The 19,768-nt window shown below is 42.2% G+C and overlaps 1 protein-coding gene across 6 annotated transcripts in view; it reads right to left on the bottom strand.

The window, feature by feature from the left end:
- Window positions 1–19,768, bottom strand: part of RBMS2 (RNA binding motif single stranded interacting protein 2) — a 175,894-nt gene that overhangs the window by 43,056 nt on the left and 113,070 nt on the right. For 4 of the 6 annotated variants that reach the window (XM_073613922.1, XM_073613923.1, XM_073613918.1 and 1 more), the window contains exon 2: window positions 17,161–17,333. In XM_073613922.1, the coding sequence (XP_073470023.1) occupies window positions 17,161–17,333 (173 nt within the window). The remainder of the gene's footprint in view (window positions 1–17,160; window positions 17,334–19,768) is intronic. The other 2 variants (XM_073613919.1, XM_073613921.1) reach the window with 1 other exon arrangement.

Below are 19,768 nucleotides of genomic sequence, written 5' to 3' on the forward strand. Positions count from 1 at the left end.
CTTTAATGGTTTTATGCTTGGTTTTAATTTTTACTGTCTCCTGGATTTGGAAATATCCCTATGGTCGTGATTCTAAAGTTATTTTTTAATAACAAACATGTTATACTTACCTGCTCTGTGCAATGGTTTTGTGCTTAGCAGCCGCAAACCTCTTCTCGGGTCTCCCGCCAGTGCGCCTGCCCCCCCCCCCCCCCCCCCATCCCAGCCGAGTGCCCACCATAAAAAGCCACTTGCTATTGGTGCACTCTTGCGGGCTCACTCCCAACTCAGCTCTGTGTGTCTATAGAAGAAGAGAGCGCAGCCTGGCACTGCCCCCCTCACCGGCTGTGAATGACAGCAGCCAGAGCCAATGGCACATTACTGGATTGAGATTGGGCTCAGGTAAAGTATAAGGGTACTTCTAAGTATAATGTCATTGTTACCTGCTCTGTCCAATGGTTTTGCACAGAGCAGTCCTGATCCTCTTAATCTCAGGCCCCCCCCCCCCCCAGGCTCCTCCCCCTTGAACAGCGTCTTCAATAGCAAGCCGCTTTCTATGGGGGCACTGGTACATACTCCTGAGCCCTGCTCTATTCGTTCATAAGGAAGAGCTCTGGCTCGGCCCAGCCTCCTCTCTACTTATAGGCTTACTTGCTGGGATTGACAGCAGTGGGAGCCAATGGCTCCCGCTGCTTTTTTCAGCCAATGAGGAGAGGGAGTCCCAGGACAGCTGAAGCTCTCATCGCTGGATCGAAAGGGGGCTCAGGTGAATACTATTAATAATAAAGGTTTTTTTTTTTTTTTTAAATGGAAAAAAAATAAAAATTAATGAATGTAAGAGGGTATTTAGATGTATGGCTAGATTCACATGTTTGAAAATTAAACAAAATGTCCAGCTGTATTGTTTACCCTATGCCTTCAACATTTTGAGTCATAGATGTGGTGTTCTCATGACACAGTATAATGCCCTACCATTTTTACCACCTCTTCAGGAAAGTATGAATTATCAGTGATATAATGTAAAAAGGCATAATGTAAAACCATTTATGTAGTGCACCATGTCACCCATTTACTCATAATCTTAGGTTCAGCATAAAAGTTTCCCTGGAAATTATTTCAAAATGTCAGCAGCTATGATATCATCCCATCAAACTCCGGGAACAAACTGGCAGGGCCTTTTACTAAAATATTAATATTAGATGTACAGGTTCCAAATAATTATAAATGTATGACTTCAGGGACTGAATGACGTGAAGTGCGTTAGCTTCATGAGCTTCAGCAACAAGTTTAGGCAGCAGATGACCCACTCATCATCACACACAGGGAGACATCATGCTGCTAATTTACTACATTAAGACAAAAATATCCAAATGCTGGGGTTTGTAGAAATTTTGTATACATTTTTTACAAAGAGTGGGAGCTGCCAATATTGCCCTCTTTCTGAAAATACTAGATGCTGGTCTATCTCTGCCTCTAGTCTTTCCCAGTTACTGACCTGATATGAGCAGCCAGATCAAGAAAGCCAGAACAGGTCGTTTAGGCTGGGTGCACATTGTCCGGTCGGTGTGTACAGCAGTCTGTCTGACAGAGACCAAGCTAACAACCGACTTTTGTCTAAGGGGCATGTTGGAAAACCAGCATCCGATCACCTCTTGCAGCCAATAGCAGCAGAGTCCTTCCTGTCAGACTACAAAAGCACAGTTGGGAGATCACTGCACCAACATCGCTTGTGTCACTATGGGGATCTGTCAGGTTTTTTTTTATTTTTTCATTTACCCTGCCGGGTATCACTTTGTATTCTTTATCAAGTGAAGCTTTACCACATTCACTAAGCTCTGGGGGAAAATAAGTGCAACTGCACTTGCAAAGTGCACAGTCGGTTTGCCTTTAGTAAAGCTGGCCATACCCTGTTTCCCCGAAAATAAGACCTAGCATGATTGTCGGTGATGGCTGCAATATAAGCCCTACCCCCCAAATAAGCCCTAGTTAAAGTCCTTGTAGGTCTTATTTTCAGGGTAGGACTTATTTTTGGGGAAACCGGGTAGGGCTTATTTGGGGGGTAGGGCTTATATTGCAGCCATCACCGACAATCACGCTAGGTCTTATTCTTGGGGAAACAGGGTAGACTGTTCCAATCTCAGCCAGTTCAGAAAGGACCAGCTGAGATTCGAACCATGTATAGGCAGGCTGATTGTACCCAAGTTGATCAAATCGTCGGATTATTTATGTAATTATTGCCAGCAGCTAGCAATAATCACTGTGTGTTCTCCCAGTCGGGGCAGATCCTCCGCCAGGAGAGCAGAATAGCTCCATGGGAGGGATTCCTCCATTAACACTTAGTTGATCGGGAATCAAGCAATTTTCTTTCCTGCAACCATGGGTTGAAAATGTAATAATCTATGAGCGGCTTTAATTAACACCACAATATAGAAAAGCAGAAAATAAATTCATCAGTTTCTGCAAATCAAACTTTCACTTAGATATACAGTAAAACCTTGGTTTGAGAGTAACTTGGTTTGAGAGAGTTTTGCAAGAGAAGAAACATTTTTAAATACATTTTGATTTGATATACAAGTGATGTCTTGATATACAAATATCATCATGTCACAACTGAGTATAAAAGAGGAGAGGCACCTCTAAGTGTAGCAATATGGTTACATTTAATGAAGGTACAACATTTAGCAACATATTGCTACAATTAGTGGCGCCTCTCTCCTCTTTTATACACTGTAGCTCCTGCTGGATTTTGCTTCTAATCCCCTTGTGGAGGCTTCCATTTGTGGATGGACATTTTATGGTTACACAACCTGGTCACATTTCTAGAATCTTTTTATATGGACTATAAACTGACGGACCTATGAATAAATGGTTGTGGAACGAATCACTTGAGTTTCCATTATTTCTTATGGGGAAATTCGCTTTGATATACAAGTGCTTTGGATTACAAGCAGGTTCCTGGAAGGAATCATGCTTGCAATCCAAGGTTTTACTGTATTGCTGATTTTGCCTTTAATGACATGTTAGGAGGCAAGCCATGACTTGAATTTTAGCACACTGTAATAGTTGAGCTGCAACAGATGATGGACTTTGAGGAGTTAATTTGTCCATCAGCCAACCATAACTTCTTATGTCCTGAGCAAACGTCACTGGTGTTGACCCAATTTTGGGTAGCTGGGGAAAAAAAAAAAAAAAAAAAAAAAAACATCCTGTCCATCTTATCTAATGTCAGGTACTTTAGCGGTGTTCACTTCTACGGAATAAAGGACGTAGATAAATCTAAGCAAAAACACAGGCATATCCACGCTCACATAATGGCGCTCTAGTGTGCACTTCCTCTGGCTTTCAAAGCCTATGATTAACCTAATGTGAAGTCAGGAAGTGTTGGCTTGTATTTGCCTTTTCCTTCCTCTAGTAAGATAGTTACCCATACATCTATGAATAGCTTCAGCTGACAGTTCTGCTTCCCAGCCATCTCCCTCTTCCTATGACCGCCTTCCCCTCTCCCCACTGCCACTGATAACTTTTTTATGTTCTCTCTAAGTTTATTAACCCATTCGGAATTACAAGATTCATGCCTGAGTGTAACACAGCTAGTCAACCTAACCAGTCCAGTTAGGACGAGGGACCAAAGGAACCACATTCCTAACAGTAGGCATTCACATACCATTGCTTCACCATCACAAATTCCAGATTGCTTCCCATGGCCCTACTACACAGAAGCAATAAATTGGATATATTGCTCTGATGAAGGCAACAAGCCTAAGCAGCTGTATGCATTCTGGTATATATGGCTTTACAGTATTAGCCTGCATCTGGGCTATAAACAAGGAGATCAGGGGATTGGTTGAGTTGGCAAGGCCATATGTGTTAATGGATATGCCCACTATCCCGAAATGAGAAGCAACCCTTGTTTTTTTGTCTTGCATGGAATCGATGACTTAAAATACCCTTATTTTTTACATTTTAAAAAGACAATGCTGCCCTACACAGATAGACAAGCTTACACTTTTACTCTTCCCCTACTTACAACTCCCATCCCCCTGCCTCCTCCCTTCTATTTACTGACAGCAGACAGGAAATAACTCAGCTGAGCAGATTCTGTTACAAATGGAACTCTCTGTAACAGGACAAGACAGTATGTATGCGCCACTGGGCGCAGGAACCTTAAATCCCACTCAACTAATTGTGTAGTTACAGGTTTTAAAAGTTACAGAATTTAAATTCCCTACCCCCACCCTGGTTGCTGAGCTCCCTTGCTGCAGCAATCCACTGCTGAAAAATCAATTCAAATACTGGACTTTCTGGTGGTTGCTAATTGCATAGAGCTAAGAATGCCCCCCCCCCCCATGTGACATTACCATAGTGCCAATGGACCACTCAGCAGTGGCAGCCCTTCCATACGGGGTGCAGGGGCTCCGCCCCCCTAATCCATGCATGTGGCCCCCTAATCTACATGTGGAGTTTTTTTTTTTTTTAGAAGCATAGGATTAGAGACAGAGGCTCTAATAGGCTTCAAAAAAAGGTGGGCTCAGGGCTCAGTGCACGACTCAGGTGCAATGATAAGTGCAGTAAAATGGATCTTTCAGTAAATGTTTAGGTCTGCATGAATAATTGCTGCATTTTGGCAATGTAGCACACTGCAGAGAACTGTAATGAATTTCACCAGCGCAACAGTGTAAATGGACCCTACAAGATAATCCTTGAACTCCTCTCAAGTGGCTTTGCATTTTCTGAGATGTCATTAGTCTGCTGCAGGCAGCAGGAAGCATTTCCTCAGTCTTCCTCACCCAGTGATCAAACACAACATGTCAAGTCACAAAGTGTGAGGTAGCAACAGGGGACTGATCTGTGTTAAGAAATTTGTGAGTACAGCCTAGCACTGCCTAGGCAACAGGTTTTCCATGACTAAGCTAACATTTCAACCCAGAGTGTGAACCTGGATAGTGCCTGAATAAAAATTGTCTGTCTTCTGGAGAGAAAAGCAGGCAAAAGCAATGTCAGAGGGATTACTGTGATCTCTTTACGTTGTAATTAATACCTGTATGGCACTTAACATAAAAAAACTAAATAAAGAAATCTAATGCTAGGTCTTCTTTAGGCATGTATATTCTACCTGTTACACTACCTGTACTGGAGCCAATTTCTTGATATTTTCTGTCTGATAAAATAATAATGGACAAACCCGAACCTATAAAAAAGGTTCATACGGCTTTGGGCCTGTACCAAATATAGTGCTCAATTCACTTCAACTAAAATACAGCACCGAAATTCACGTTAAAATTACACATACTGTATATTTCATAAACATTGTTGGTGCATTACAAAAAAGTTCCCAAAATACTGTATGCGCTATTCTTTTAACTTGTGAGGTATTTTAGTTCTAAAATATGAAATCTTCTTTGCACTTAATAGATGGTTGTTAAGAAGCTGGCATCCGCCCTTGTCCTCAACAACCGGGAAGTCATTTCTGCTGTCAGTCAAGGATTCCCGACTGACAGCAGAATGTAAACAGACAAAAAAAAAAAAAGGAGGGTTTGGGGGTTCCTATAGTGCCCCCCACCCTTAAAATTCACACAGATAACACCCACCACGTGAATGAGTAAGGAGGTTGATTTTTAGGCATTGGGTCCCTCCTAAAATTCATTCCAGACCCAAAGAGCCTTTTGTTTTGTTTTTTGGAGTTTAAATGTCCCTGATTGGATGCTCCATTCACCCCATGGAGCGGCGGATGTCACCGGTGATATGTCCGCTGACACCCGCTGCTATCCAATCCGATCCTCTCCGTGAAATCCAGATGGATGGAGACCCTATTTTCCATCCGTCTATCGGATCGGATGAACACAAACTGGAGGTCTGTTCTTCTGCTCTCCCCATAGAGGAGAATGGAACTCCGACAGATCCGTCTCAGCACAGTGGGTGGACACGGACCTGTCATCCGCCTTATCAGCGGATCAAGCAAAGCGGAGTCTGCCGGGCGGACCGCCAGTGTGAAAGAGCCCTTATTGCAACTTCTTCCTAATTTGCATCCCTGTGTGCAAGTGCAATAGTAATTTGCAATAATAAGCCATAGTGGCAAACACGTGATATCACGTAGGTTTAATGCATTTGGCCTTACAGCGTGCAGAGCCTACGTAATTACTCTCTCAGGACCTGCAGCTTCCGCATACAGCTGTCCATTGAGATGAATTAGAAAATGTGTCTGTACGCGGTTATGTTGCAGGTGTTGTGTAAAGCAAGCACGCAGCCTCTGATGCACTACCGCGTACAGCTGCATCTTCTAATACATCAATTTGCAGTGATACAAGGCAGTCGCTGGTCTCTGGAGAGCGATTATGCAGGCTCTGCACACTGTATGACTCCTGAACAGTCAGAACAGAGATCTATGCAAAATCTTGCAGCCTGCCATTATGTGCTACGTGGATATCCCAGGAGGGTGTGGGCAGCTGAGGGTATGATGTTTACATCACAGTTGAGATGTAAAGAAGAAGCTGGGAGAACGCAGCAAAAATAAGGCATTTAGGGCTTGTTTACACCAGTCGCTGTATTTCAGTGCTGGTGAGTGATACGGTGGGACCGAGAACAGTGCAGTGATCATGCGCTGAGCTCCAACGCGTCACATTGTTTCTCTTTCTTTTTTTTCTTCTTTTTTTTAAATGAAGCTTATAGAAACGTCACACAGACATCTCATAAAGTTCAATAGCCGGCTGTGCGATTCAAGGCAGTGAATTGCCCTGCACTGTGCTGAGCTGAAAAAAATTACTGCATGCAGTCCTTTTTTCAGCACACCACCGCAACACAGTGGTGTAAACTGGGCACATAGGAGACAAGGTATTTTACCTTATCCACATGGTGAGACTGGACTGGAAGAATAGTCGCCCAGCACATGCATGTGGTGTGAACATACCCTAAAATGCAAAAAAAAAAAAAAAAAAAAAAAAAAGTGAATGTGTAATTGGGGGGGGTTAGGGGTGTCGGTGGGCGGAAGAGGAGAAAAAGTCTTGTTCTAATGGTGAACAATCCAGTTAAAAAGATCAAATATTCATAAATCAGGGTGCTATATATACACAGTACACTCACTGATAAATGTGAAAAAGCTTTAGCAGCTTTCCTGATCTGAAGACCTTTATTGTCTGTCTCATTGGGAATATGTCCTTTCATTTTCTGTCTGCAAACACAACAGAAAATAGGGGGGGGGGGGGAATCTCTCCAGAACTAGAGAAATCCTCTCTAAGGCCGGCCATAGATGATCTGAATCTCGGCAAGTTCCTGCTGAATCGTGTATTGGCAGGCTGAATGAACCAAGTTGATCGATTGATCAACTTGGGTACAACCAGCCTGCCGGATTTTACTTATGACTATCTAGCAACAATCGTTGTCTTCTCCAGGCGAGGACGCGCCCCCCCCCCCCCCCCCACACACACACACACACACAAGTGTCTCTATTAAAAAACATTTCCCCTATTATCCTTGTTCTGGTGACAGCTCAAAACTTTGATTTCCCACTACTTTCAGTCCTCCGATGATGGTCACCTGGACAAATGGAGAGGGGAGTGAATTTCAGCATTAATACAATGTGTTTGTTATCTTTTGCCTTTGAAGAATATCTCTGCTTGGACTTCTATACCCAAAGGCTACCTTCAAATTCCAAACCCAAAGTGCCACAGTTTGCACCAACTGGCTCGATGAATGTCAACTTTTTTAAAGGAGCTGGGTGGAAAATTGTTGCTTGAACATCACCAGCATCCAGGAGACTCATTCACCCACTTTGTTGGGAAGTGTGGTGCTCTTATTCTTCTTGCACCATCCATTGTTCAACCAAGGCACCTTTGAAACCCCTTCATGTAAGGCCCCTTTCGTTGGACAGACTCCGCTTGCTCAGTGGGGGATCGATAGGTGCAGAGCAGAGACTGGCCCAGTCCCGCTCTCCTTTATGGGGAGATCGGGTGAAAATGGACCACCTGTCCGTTTTCATCCAATCCAATCTGCAAGACGGATGGAAAATAGGACCTCCATCCATCTGGAATTTGCAGACAAGATCGGAAAGAGGCAGATATGTCACCGATGACATCTGCCACTCCATAGGGGTGAATGGAGGGTCTGATCAGGTCCGCCTGAAAAACTGACAGGCGGACCTGATTGGACAGCCCACCTTAAAGCCTAGTACACACCGCTATTTTTATTTTTTTTTAACCCAGCAGGTTGAAAGAAAAAAAAAAAAAAAAAGAAAACGGTCAGCTCAGGACTGACGACTCCCCCGCCAGAACACTCCAGTCAGCGCTCTCAGCCATTGGCTGAGAGTGCTGATCGGGAGCCGGCCGGTCAGTCCGTTTTTGGTCATGAGCCTTCAACAGAAGCCAGCTGTTGTACGGCTACCATACACACGGGCCGAATGTGGGTACTAGGCTTAAAAGAGCTGCCCATCCAGACACTCAGATCCACAGAATGGACTCATTTTCTTCCCATAATAAAAACGTGACAGTATTGTAACCCTTTCTATTCAAAAACAAAAAAATAAAAGTTTTGGCTTTAGATTCTCTTTTAACTAAATGACCCTTACTAAATATGTTACAGAATTAACCTAGCCCTGAAACACAAAAATATGGATCTTTTACCCACCGTATTAATACATTCCTGTATACAAGACTGTATCTAGTATAAGGACACAGCCAGAACATAATTACATGTTGGGCATTATCGGATCTTTCTTTGTGATTACAGAGTGAGAATAATGATTGCTGTACCAGAGATGTGAGGATTGTCTGAACCTTGTGAGTTAGTTGTATAGTTTCCTGCATCAGCACACTTCTAGCCGAGAGCTGGCATCAAAACACTTTCCCATCTGGCCTGTTTTCCCCCTACAAACAGCTTGCTTCATCCGAACAACATTCTCTCAGTCTGTGGGCGACATGTGCAGATCTCCTTGGGGCTCCGGGGATGTGCACTGCATTCCTTAGCTGGGGTGAAATGAGGTTACAAGGCAGAAGTTAACTCCCCCTCCGTCTCCTTCCCTCGGCTCCTCCTCTTCTTGATGCTCAGATTGTATCATTTTATGTAAAGCATACGTACATATGTGTATACACACACACACACACACACTTTGTTTGCTGCACTAATATTACACCTGATTTTTAAAATGGGTTAAAAGACATTTCTAACACATAAAAAGAATCTGCAGTTACTGCTAAATATTTAATATTCCATGCTGTACTTTATATTGTGATATCTTTTCTGTGTGTAAAAGTATATATGTATCGTTTCTGTTGTAAAGCATACTAGGGTACTTTTTACCATTTTTTCTATAAATAAGGGTTAATAATAATAATAATAATAAAATGAGCACAACTGTGACAACCTCCCGTCTGTCAGAACACAATGACACATCGAATGTGTGGATGGGGGAATCAGGGCAGTTTTTTTTGTCCAGCACACAGGTTGAGAAAAACAAAAAAAAAGAATTAATTTAAAAAAGAAAAAAAAAAACCAACGTAATAAAACTGGCTTACGCATGGCCAGCTTTGGTTTAAAAGTTTGCTAGCAAATTCTGATTATTAAATTATTATTATTGATATTAAAAAAGTAAGGAGCAATGTTACACATCTAATAAAGGAAAAAAAAACACCTGCAAGACAAAGGCATAATGAGCTAGTATGCGTAGCATACTAGCTCATTATGAAATACTCACTTTAGATCGAAGCTCCCACAGAGATCCCTGAACACAGCTCCAGCTGGCGACATTGCTCCCAGAGTTACTTCCAGGTATCGCGGATGATGTCACGTGTCGATGACATCTCGTGACGATGATGTCTCTACTGTGCGGGAGTGGCCGGTAATGGCATACTAGCTGAAGCATCGGCACAAACCATTGCTTCATTGCACATGTGCCAATGACATCGGCACAGCACATGCTGATAAAGGGGATATATCATCGAAACCGTGCAGGTTTAGGAGATATCTGAGGTAGCTTATTTTAGGCTTACCTGTAGTAAAAAGTGGATTGTAAGGCTACTTTCACACTGAGGCGCTTTACAGGTGCTATAGCACTAAAAATAGCGCCTGTAAAGCGCCTCTCCTGTCACTCCAGTGTAAAGCCGCAGTGCTTTCACACTGGAGCGGTGCACTGGCAGGACGCTAAAAAAAGTCCTGCAAGCCGCATCTTTGAGGCTCTGTAGGAGCGGTGTATACACCGCTTCTTAAAGCGCTCCTGCCCATTGACATCAATGGGCAGTGCTGTTAAAGCCTTTTGTGTCCCCTAGCGGGGGTTAAAAGCGCCACTAAAAATAGTGGAGTTTTACCGCCGACGCCGCAGCGTCTCAGTGTGAAAGTGCCCTAAGGGTTTACAACCACTTTAAAGCAATAATAAACACCGCTTGGTCAGTTGTACGTAAAGGAATGCTTATAATAAAGCTTACCTGTAGGTACAAATGAATATCTGCTTAACGTGCACCATTTAGAAGATATTCACAAATACTGCATCTGGTAACATCACCGACATATATGCGCACTGTGCTCTAAATCAGGGCTCAAAATTTCAGGCCTCAAAGGTTACTCGCCACCTGTTGCCCCACCCAACCTCTACCCTACCCCGTCCCTAAAACCACCGTTGTGAATTATCTTATGAATTGACACTTAAATGTTTTATGCAGAATGAAAGTTACAAAAATAAATATAAACAACAACTTTATTGGTGCCTATTAGTGCAGCCTCGCCAGTGCCCATCAATGCAATCTCACCAGTGCCCATCAACGCAGTTGGTCCAATGCTGGGATGTGTTCTGTCAGTCACAGGCTCCGGGTCCGGAGGCGGAGCTGTGTGTGATCGCGAGGGGACGGCAATTCTAATGTAAGCGGTTACAGCGGGCAATCCTTGCTCTGTGATCCAGCCAGCTCTCCTCTGCCTCCACTCTTCCCCCGGGGGGGTGGGGATTGCTGGCTGGGAGAACAGCTCCCCGTACCCAGAAGCACCAGGTATTAACTGAGGGCTTTGAAGGAGCATTATAGTGGCAGGGAAGCCCACAAAGATGAGTTTTAGCAGGTTGTTTTTCTTTAAGTGGTAGTAAAGGCCGTTTATTAACAATAAGGCTTGCCTGTAGGTACTGTAAATATATCTCTTAAATGTGCACTGTTTAGGAAATTTACTTGTGTAGCCGCCAGTGACGTCATACCCGTGCTGTTCCTTCAGAGCTCTGTGCCGTAAAAAGTGACTCCCACGCGCATGCGCGAGAGTGACGTCATCACTGCTTGGCCATTCAAAGAACTGGAGCCCACGAATCTGGAAGGAAGACTGAGTGAAGATGTGAAGCCCTGTCAGCAGTGAAGAACGCACCGCTGGACGGCTTCGTTTTAAGGTAAGTTTAAAATAATGTGTCAGTATATGATGCATACTAGCACATTAGAACATTGCCTTGTAGGGGAAACTTTTTTTTTTTTTTTTTTTACAATTTTACTACAGCCTTAAAAGGAAACCTCCCACTTTGCCCTACATGTGCACCGATGTTTGGAGGCTGCAACTGCTACTGAAATGGTGACCTTCCTGGCTGTCATGTACATCCAATGGCTTTATCACTTTCTAACGCACACATTCTGACCTCACACCCTCTGTCAAGTTTTTATTGCCATCTGCACCCCTGCTAAAAGGATTCACTCTATTTGCCCTGGTGACCATTATCAAAAAAAGAAAGTGGGAGTAGGATAGCCCAAATTTGTGAGTTGTCACCAGAGCAGGAGGTAAGGTTAATTACTCAAGAAGGACAAATGTTCTGGTGACATCTGTCTAAGCTGGAAATTCCCCTTATGTTGGTGAAATTTCCTTTCATTTGCTGTTGAGTTTCTAGAACCGGAAGAGAAGGAAAATCTCAGGACACAGCGAAGAATAATGGAATAGCGGTTTTAACCCTATCCTGCTCCATTCAAAAAAAAAAAAAAAAAAAACAAAACACACACACACACACACACACACACACACACACACCTTAGGCTATACATACAATTTAACTTTCTATAACACATAAAATGTACACTGAGATATACACATTAAAAACATGATAATGCATCTTATGAATGTAAAAACGTATGTTGTATATGTGCATTACTGAATATAAATGTGCAGTTGTAGAGAATTCCTTTATGCTCCACATGTATCTAGATCTGCGAGTAATTAGAAGAGACAGACAAAACCTAGGGCCATTCAGCCAACTTCCATGCAGCTGATTTGTGTTCTTCAGCGAAGCAATCCAATCTAGAAGTCATATCTTACTCAACGATGGTAACTGCTGTAAGGCTACTTTTGCCTAAAACAGAATACATCTGCCATCAATGAACTATGCAGGTCAGATTTTTTAATTTTTTTTTAAGAGCCGAAATCTGGGATAAGCAAATATTGTCTGAATACGAATGTCCTATGTAATCTTGCTTGAATCTTGGCATTTCCTCTAGATCTGTTGAGTTATCCAGTGTGAAACTGTCTCAGTAGTGACCGGTCTCTCTTTGTGCAGAATGACTGGTCTAGTCTCCGCCCCTCCTGTAGTTTTCTGCAGGCAGGCTATAGTGGGTGGAGCCTGCCCTCCCTCATCTCTGCACCGGCTATGTACACTCCAGTGATGTCACTGCTAGTTTTTCAAGGTAATAACCTGGTTTACGAAAGAGAATGGATGCACACAACGTGGCCACTGAGCAATATATGCAAATTAAAGTTTTCTGCCCGAAGTTCAGCTTTAGGCCAGCCATAGACCATTTAAATCTCGTCTGGTTCAGCAGAAACCATCTGAGATTTGAACCGTGTATGGGCAGGCTGAATGTACCAAGTTGATTGATCGATAAACTTGGGTACAACCAGCCTGCTGGATTTTAAATCCAGTTATCGCTAGCGGCTGTTATAGCCGCTAGCAATAATCACCATCTCCTCCCTGCAGGGAAGGCTTCCCCCGCCGGGAGAACACAATGTCTCAGCAGGAGGGATTCCCCTGTCTGCACTGTCTGCAGTGATGGAGGAATCGTGCAAATTGTGATGGAGGAATCGTGCAAATTTCTTTCCGGAAACCCGTAGTTGCAGGAAAGACATCTGCACAGTCTATGCCTGTCTTAAGCTACGTTAATGCGTATCTATTTCTCCAAGCAATTTTTTCGAATAAACATGTAAAAAGCTTCACTTCCTTTTGTGTATCACAGAACACTATTGAAGCATTTAAGTGGACCCTGAAAAGAATGAAATAGAAGGCAATAAGTTCTTGGAGCAGAGGGGCCTCTACCTGATCTCCTGACATAATAACAAACCAGACTTTTCCTTCTGATGGACTAAAGAACACGGACACTAGACAAAACAACTGACATCTGCAGATACTTGGATTACAATCAGGATTTCATTGTTTTCTTCCAGGGTATTGTATGTTTTGTTACTAAAGGGCTTTGTGCTCTGATCCTGGAAAGAGAAGCAATGTTTACCGGGAAGTAAATGCAACCCTTATCGGTCTCAGAAGTAGTTTATTTGTAATCTTACTTGAGAAATAAAAAAAAATGGATTTTAGGACATTAAAATACAATAAAAACAGATCTGAAAGTCAACACATAGCAATATTACCAGTCTTCCTGAAATAGATGGAGATTTATGTCCACAATTTGAGCGTAGGTCCACTTTAAGGAGTCTTGCCTAAAGTCTAGGGTTTTTTTAAATGCTAAGGGTTCCACAAAAATACACATTTGTATCACCCGGATGTGCATGTTTATGCACCGATGAAGACTAGAAAAAGGAGTAGCTAGACACCTTTTGCACTGATTGTCTCCCGCTGCTGTCAATCAGAGCCAGTGACAAGAAAGTGGGGAGCGGGCCCAAACCCCACTCTGTGTGTCTTATGTGGCTTGCTATGGGGGCACTAGGCAGGGCCGGGGGGGGGGGGTGGGGGGGGGGGGGGTGAGGTGGAGCTAGGTGCGCCCGCAGAGGACCCAAGAAGAGGAGGATCAGGCTGCTCTGTGTAAAGCCGTTGCACAGAGTAGGTGTGTATAACATGTTTATTTTAATAAAATAAAAAAAAAAGCTTTGCAATCAGTAAAAAAAATTATAAATGCACATTTTTTGCAGGTAAAAAAAGCCTCTTAGGAGCCTGCAGAGCATGATCAGCAGATTGCAGATGCAATTCCAGTCTCCTGCAGACTCTCAGTAAAGCCGTTTGCTTTTACCACCCGTACCGGCAAACAGTTACTTGAGAGCAGGAAGATCAATCATCAGCACCCTTGCAGTTCACTGAGAACTACAAACTCTCTGCTGCAATGGCAGAGGATACGTGTAGTTCATTCATGCACAGAACTCTGAGTGAAAGAATGACGGCCGTGCGGAGCTCCACCCAAATTGTTTTCAAATTGTGGCAGCGAGTGCGGGAAGAGGATCCCCTGCTCTGTCATAATGCGAAGGGGAAAACTGGACCTTAAAACATGGGTTTAACATGTTGCATGTTCAGAAAGGTGAACTTAGCCTTAAAAGTTAATGTAAAGCCAAAAGTGTTTTAGGTTTGAATAGGGTAGAGAAGAATCAGGTTTTTACTGTCAGGTTTTTACGATTGACATGGTCCCTGCTGGGAAGATTCACCATCTCTATTTGTCCTGTTGACCACTGTCACCTAGACAGAAAGTAATGGGAAATGACAATTTTATCAAAACAAAGAGATGAGATAATCTAAGATGGTAAAACCTCTCACTTTGAAGATATTTCCTCTAACTTCTTGTTACGTCTCTGGTACAGGAAGTGAAATAAAAACCTCCCCAACACAAGTGCGCAAAAAAAAAAAAAAAAAAAAAGTTAACAGGCATGGGTTTTATTCCTACCTTACTTTATCCAAAGCTGGGGGGACGGGCGGATTGCTATACATACAGTACTAAAAAGTCACCATTTCAGGTCCATGAGTACATTAACCCCTTCTCATTGGCTCCCACCCCCCTTTAGGACAATCTTTGCACTAGAGGCATTTCTAGGGCTTACTGATCATATGATCACTGTGATATTGGCTGTCCAGCCAATCCTATGGTAAGCCTGTCTTTTGGCTCCCAAATCATTGCTATTTGACCAGGACCGGTCATGGGCAACACAAATACAGTGCTGGGAGCGAGCACAAAACAGGTACACATCTGTGCCAGCACAGTTTAAAGCCTACCTTTGTGCTGCCACATATATCTACACAGCCGAGCTGGCAGAAAGGAGTTGTTATTGAGAATGGGCAAATTGGCATTACCTGATGTTATTAGAGTACTAGATTTCCATTATAAGCGTTATCTTAAAAATCTTTAAATTCTATTAATGCAGCATAGCTGCTTAGGTCCTTTACCAAATCGTTCCTCTAGATTATTACAATATATTCTCTAAACAAAGCCATATACAAGTTTACCATGTATCACCATATTTTGGAAAAACTAGCGTACTTGGTAATTGTTGCAAACATCCACCCAGTAGCCACATAACTAACCAAACCCACAATTAACTGCTTGTTGCTCAATGCAATCAGATATACAATACATGCAATCAGACCATATACAAATGCAGTCAGGGCTAAACTCGGAGAAAGAGGCAGTCCTGCCAACTGAAGTCACGTGTGTATACATAGCCATTCTTTGCCAAGCTTTGAGGTGCAAGAGTATTACACAACTATCACTGGCAATTGCTGTACCATACTGAAACCCACATTTTGGGTACTGTTTTATTTTATTGGGGCTGAAGAAAGCTGCATAGCCTTAGGAGCCCAAAAATCAGGTTAGGGTCACCTACCCGACTGCCAGATTTGCTGACTTACCTCTCTGGGCCTGTACACAAGACCTCGATGTGTCAGTGAGCATTTAAAGTCCTACTTAATTTTCACTTTTCAATCCTTTTTAGCCATGTATTTTTTTTTTTTTAAGGGAAATATGACTAAAGCTTTTTTTTTAGTCATACTTCTCTTGTGGGTCACAGGAGTGCACTTATTTTTAGGACTATGACCCAGAGTCAGTTGAAAGCGGGCTATTGCTTACTATGAGCTGACATCACAAGAGCCACTCCAGGCTCTGGAAGGATCCTGACCATGTTGTCAGGATCCACCCAGCTGCCTGATTGGCAGCTGGCTTTGGCTCTCAGCACATGGCTGAAAGCTGAAGTAAGCTACACAACTACACAATGCAGAGGGGGGTTAACCCCTTAGGTTCCACAGTGAGCACAACAAGCATGCTTTACTGCATATACAGACTGATTTTACGGTTGTGGGTTTAGTAACACTTTAACAAAAATGTAGCAAGCTGTTGGGAACTTCAACCACCCTATCTAACAAGGTTTGTTTATACTTCATATTTAAACCCACATCTCACACCTTTTTATTCCTTTTGCGTACTGTACCTACGCATGTTATAATTTGGGAATTGTTTTTTTACTTGAAAAAGCCTAAAAATACCCTCTCCGGGAATACGCTTCTTCCTGCTCTCACTCTGCAGTGCTATGTGTTGGCAGAGCTAAGTAACAGCCACACCCCTCATCACAAGTGTCCTCACACAAACTTATATTGTAGAGAAAGAGGGATGTGTCTGACCAGTTCTGTCACTGACTGCCAATTACTAAGGTCCAACTCTACTACCTGCTGGACTATACAGTGATCTTTAGACCTCCTACACAATTGCTGTAACAGGAATGTGGAAACGGCAATATCTGATTATATATCAACCTCTAACTTCAATTGGGCTTTAAGCTTCTCTTTTTTAAGCCGTCTAAGGATTACCTGTACATATTAAATGGCCCTGGGGCAGTAGGAGCCGCACTGAAGTTGACAATGGTGCACTTAGAAAGTCACTAGTGTGCACAGGAGTATAATATAGAGAAAAAAAAGGGTGGTTTTAACCTACTAGAATATCATCGAAAAATGAACATTTCAGGACTATTACTAATATTACTTCAACAGCATCCCATTGTGGATACATTTCTACAAAATACCGCAGTTTATTTAGAGTCTACAAGCAGTATAGAAGTGTTGTACTGAAACAGAGCATTACTAGCAGCCTAAAAAACGAAAATGCAGACAATATTTGTAAAAGCTAGTTTCTGGTAAACAGCGTAACAAAAAAAAAAAAAAAAAAAAATAATAATAATAATAATAATAATAATAATAATCAAATACCAAGGATTTTTGGTTAAATATTGTATCTGTCTAGCAAAAAATAAATAAATAAGAATGCTTCTTACGGCTGACAGAGTTTCACCAGGTCTTGGTCCGTAGTGCTGGGAGGAAGACCTCTGATGTACAGATTGGTTTTGCTGAGTTGTTCTCCACCTCCGCCACCTCCTCCTTCTCCACCACCACTGCTGTTACTGGGGCTGGGAGGAGCCATGTGCTGTGCTGAGGAAACATAGGTCTGCTGGAAGACAAGAACATGGTAAAGGATTTGTTTATTTCTGCCCAAACATCATTAAATCTGCATATTTAATGAAAAACTATATACAATTTATTCTAGATTGTAAGCTCTAACGAGCAGGGCCCTCCGATCCCTCCTGTATTGAAATTGTACTGTCTGTCTGCCCCGATGTTGTAAAGCGCTGCACAAACTCTTGGCGCTATATAAATCCTGTATAATAATAATTTTACACACAAAATAAAAAAATACTAAAATATATATATATATATATATATATATATATATATATATATATATATATATATATATATATATATATATATATCACATACAATAATATATATATATATATATATATATATATATAATGTGTGTATTATGTATAGTTAGTTATGAATTTGTTCCCTACCCCATACAACATTCACTGTTTCTTGAACTATGCGTCCAATCTGATATCTCCTCTTTGGTGCATGCCATTTTCAAAGCACAATGGATTATGTAATGTGGATGTGGAACTGAAACGGCTTTTGAGGAATCAGAACACTACTTGTCTGTTCTTGGGGTGCTCTGCTGTGTGCTTTCAGTTAATAAATGTGGCTTCCTGTCCCCCCTACCCCCCCCCCCATCTTTCATCTTAATTATTTAAAGTGCAATAAATAGACAACAGCTGGAAGTTACTTTATGAGTCACATAAACAATAAACACTTATTGTAAAACTACATACATATTAGGACTTTTTCTCAGTACGGCTTACTCTTCCAGCCAAGCCCTATAATGTACTTTAAGCTTAGTACACACAGGCTGAAGGTCAGGCGGTTCAATAGAAACCGGCCGAAATTTGGCCCGTGTGTATGGCAGTCGGACCGACAGAAGCCGGCCGTTAGGCCTGCCGCTTGGCTACCGCTCAGCGCTCTGAGGCAATGGCTGAGAGTGCTGACCGGAGTGTTCTCCCCCCGTCAGAACACAATAGGGGAGATCGCTGTACTGACATCGTATTGTTAGTACAGCGGCTCCAACCTGAGCAGTCAGTTTTTTTTTTCCTTTCAACTCCAACTAGTGATGTGCACGAGGCTTTAGTCTTTGTATTTAATCGCCGTCACATTGAACATTGCTGTCAATCGCATTTCGCGGTTCTAAGGACAGTTTCAATGTATACCATTCTGTACAAAAAGCCATATCTAAACTTGATTTACTTTTTGTTTTTTGTACAGGTATGTATATAGCTCGGTCAATTCTACATTAACATGATGATTGTGTACTGTAATAACTGTGTGTTGGTGCATTCATGTCTGTTATCAGATGTCACAGTAGTTTTATCTTGGGGGTCCTCAGTAACTTTGGGCCTTGCTACAGATATAATGTTGTCTAGTGGATGGTGCCACGTGCAAACCTTCTTTTCCATTGGCTTTGTCTAGGTTCCCTACAGGTTCTTCTGGTACGCTTCCGATAGTGATCCTCACCTTTATGATCTTAGCCTTTGCTGGTTTCTGCACAAAATACAAAAGCAGAAGGTCTACCCCCAAAATATCTGTATGCCCTTAGCACCTTTTCAGGAGGACGCCAGGAACGCCAAACTACAACTCTCGTGATAGATTTTTAATGCTTAGACCAATAAGATTTGCATTGTATCCATCTTTTGCATTTCACACTATTACATGAAGTATAACAGGCTTTGAACCTGTCAGTTAGACCTTGGGGTACACAATCCATTGTGAACCACTGTGTTACTGTAGATATGTGCACATTACAGATACTTACTAAACAAATGCTTTTGCAACTAGAATATACGCAGCTTTAACTGAAATTTAAGGAACATCAACAGTGATATCATGTCCTCATAAAATGTGATAATCACCGGCTTCTATAATAGGTGCAATAAGGTCATATAAGGACTACTCTGAGGGAAGGAAGAAGTTCAGGGTGAGCAAATGCTAAAAGTGGCATGAACTATAAGGCTCTGTTCACATCTAGGCATATTTGGGCATTTTTTCCCTCTAAAAAACGCCCAACAAGACAAATCCCATTAATTTCAATGGCTCCTGTTCACATTTGAGTGTTTTGTCATCTGAAGCAAAACGCCTGAAGCTCAAAAAAAGAACAGGAGCTTCTTTTTTGGCAGATTACAGGCATTTTCTGCTTTTTACATTGGTGACCTTTTGACCTGTACAAAATCACTGCAAAAATTGCGCCTAAGATCCTAAGATCTTAAGAGCCTAAGATATTTACCAACTTGCAATTAAAAGGATCTTCCACATTAAATGAAAAGGTGTTTACTCTCAGTGTGCACACATTTAGGCTGCATTCACAGCTGAGCGTTTTCAGCTCGTAAATGCTTATCTCAAAAGTTCCAAAACGCCCAGCAAGCAAAATCCCATTTATTTCAATGGCACCTGTTCACATCTGAGCGTTCAGTCGCCTGAAGCAAAATGCCTGAAGCT

Source organism: Aquarana catesbeiana, linkage group LG02, assembly GCF_042186555.1.
Source record: "Aquarana catesbeiana isolate 2022-GZ linkage group LG02, ASM4218655v1, whole genome shotgun sequence".
NCBI lineage: Eukaryota > Metazoa > Chordata > Amphibia > Anura > Ranidae > Aquarana > Aquarana catesbeiana.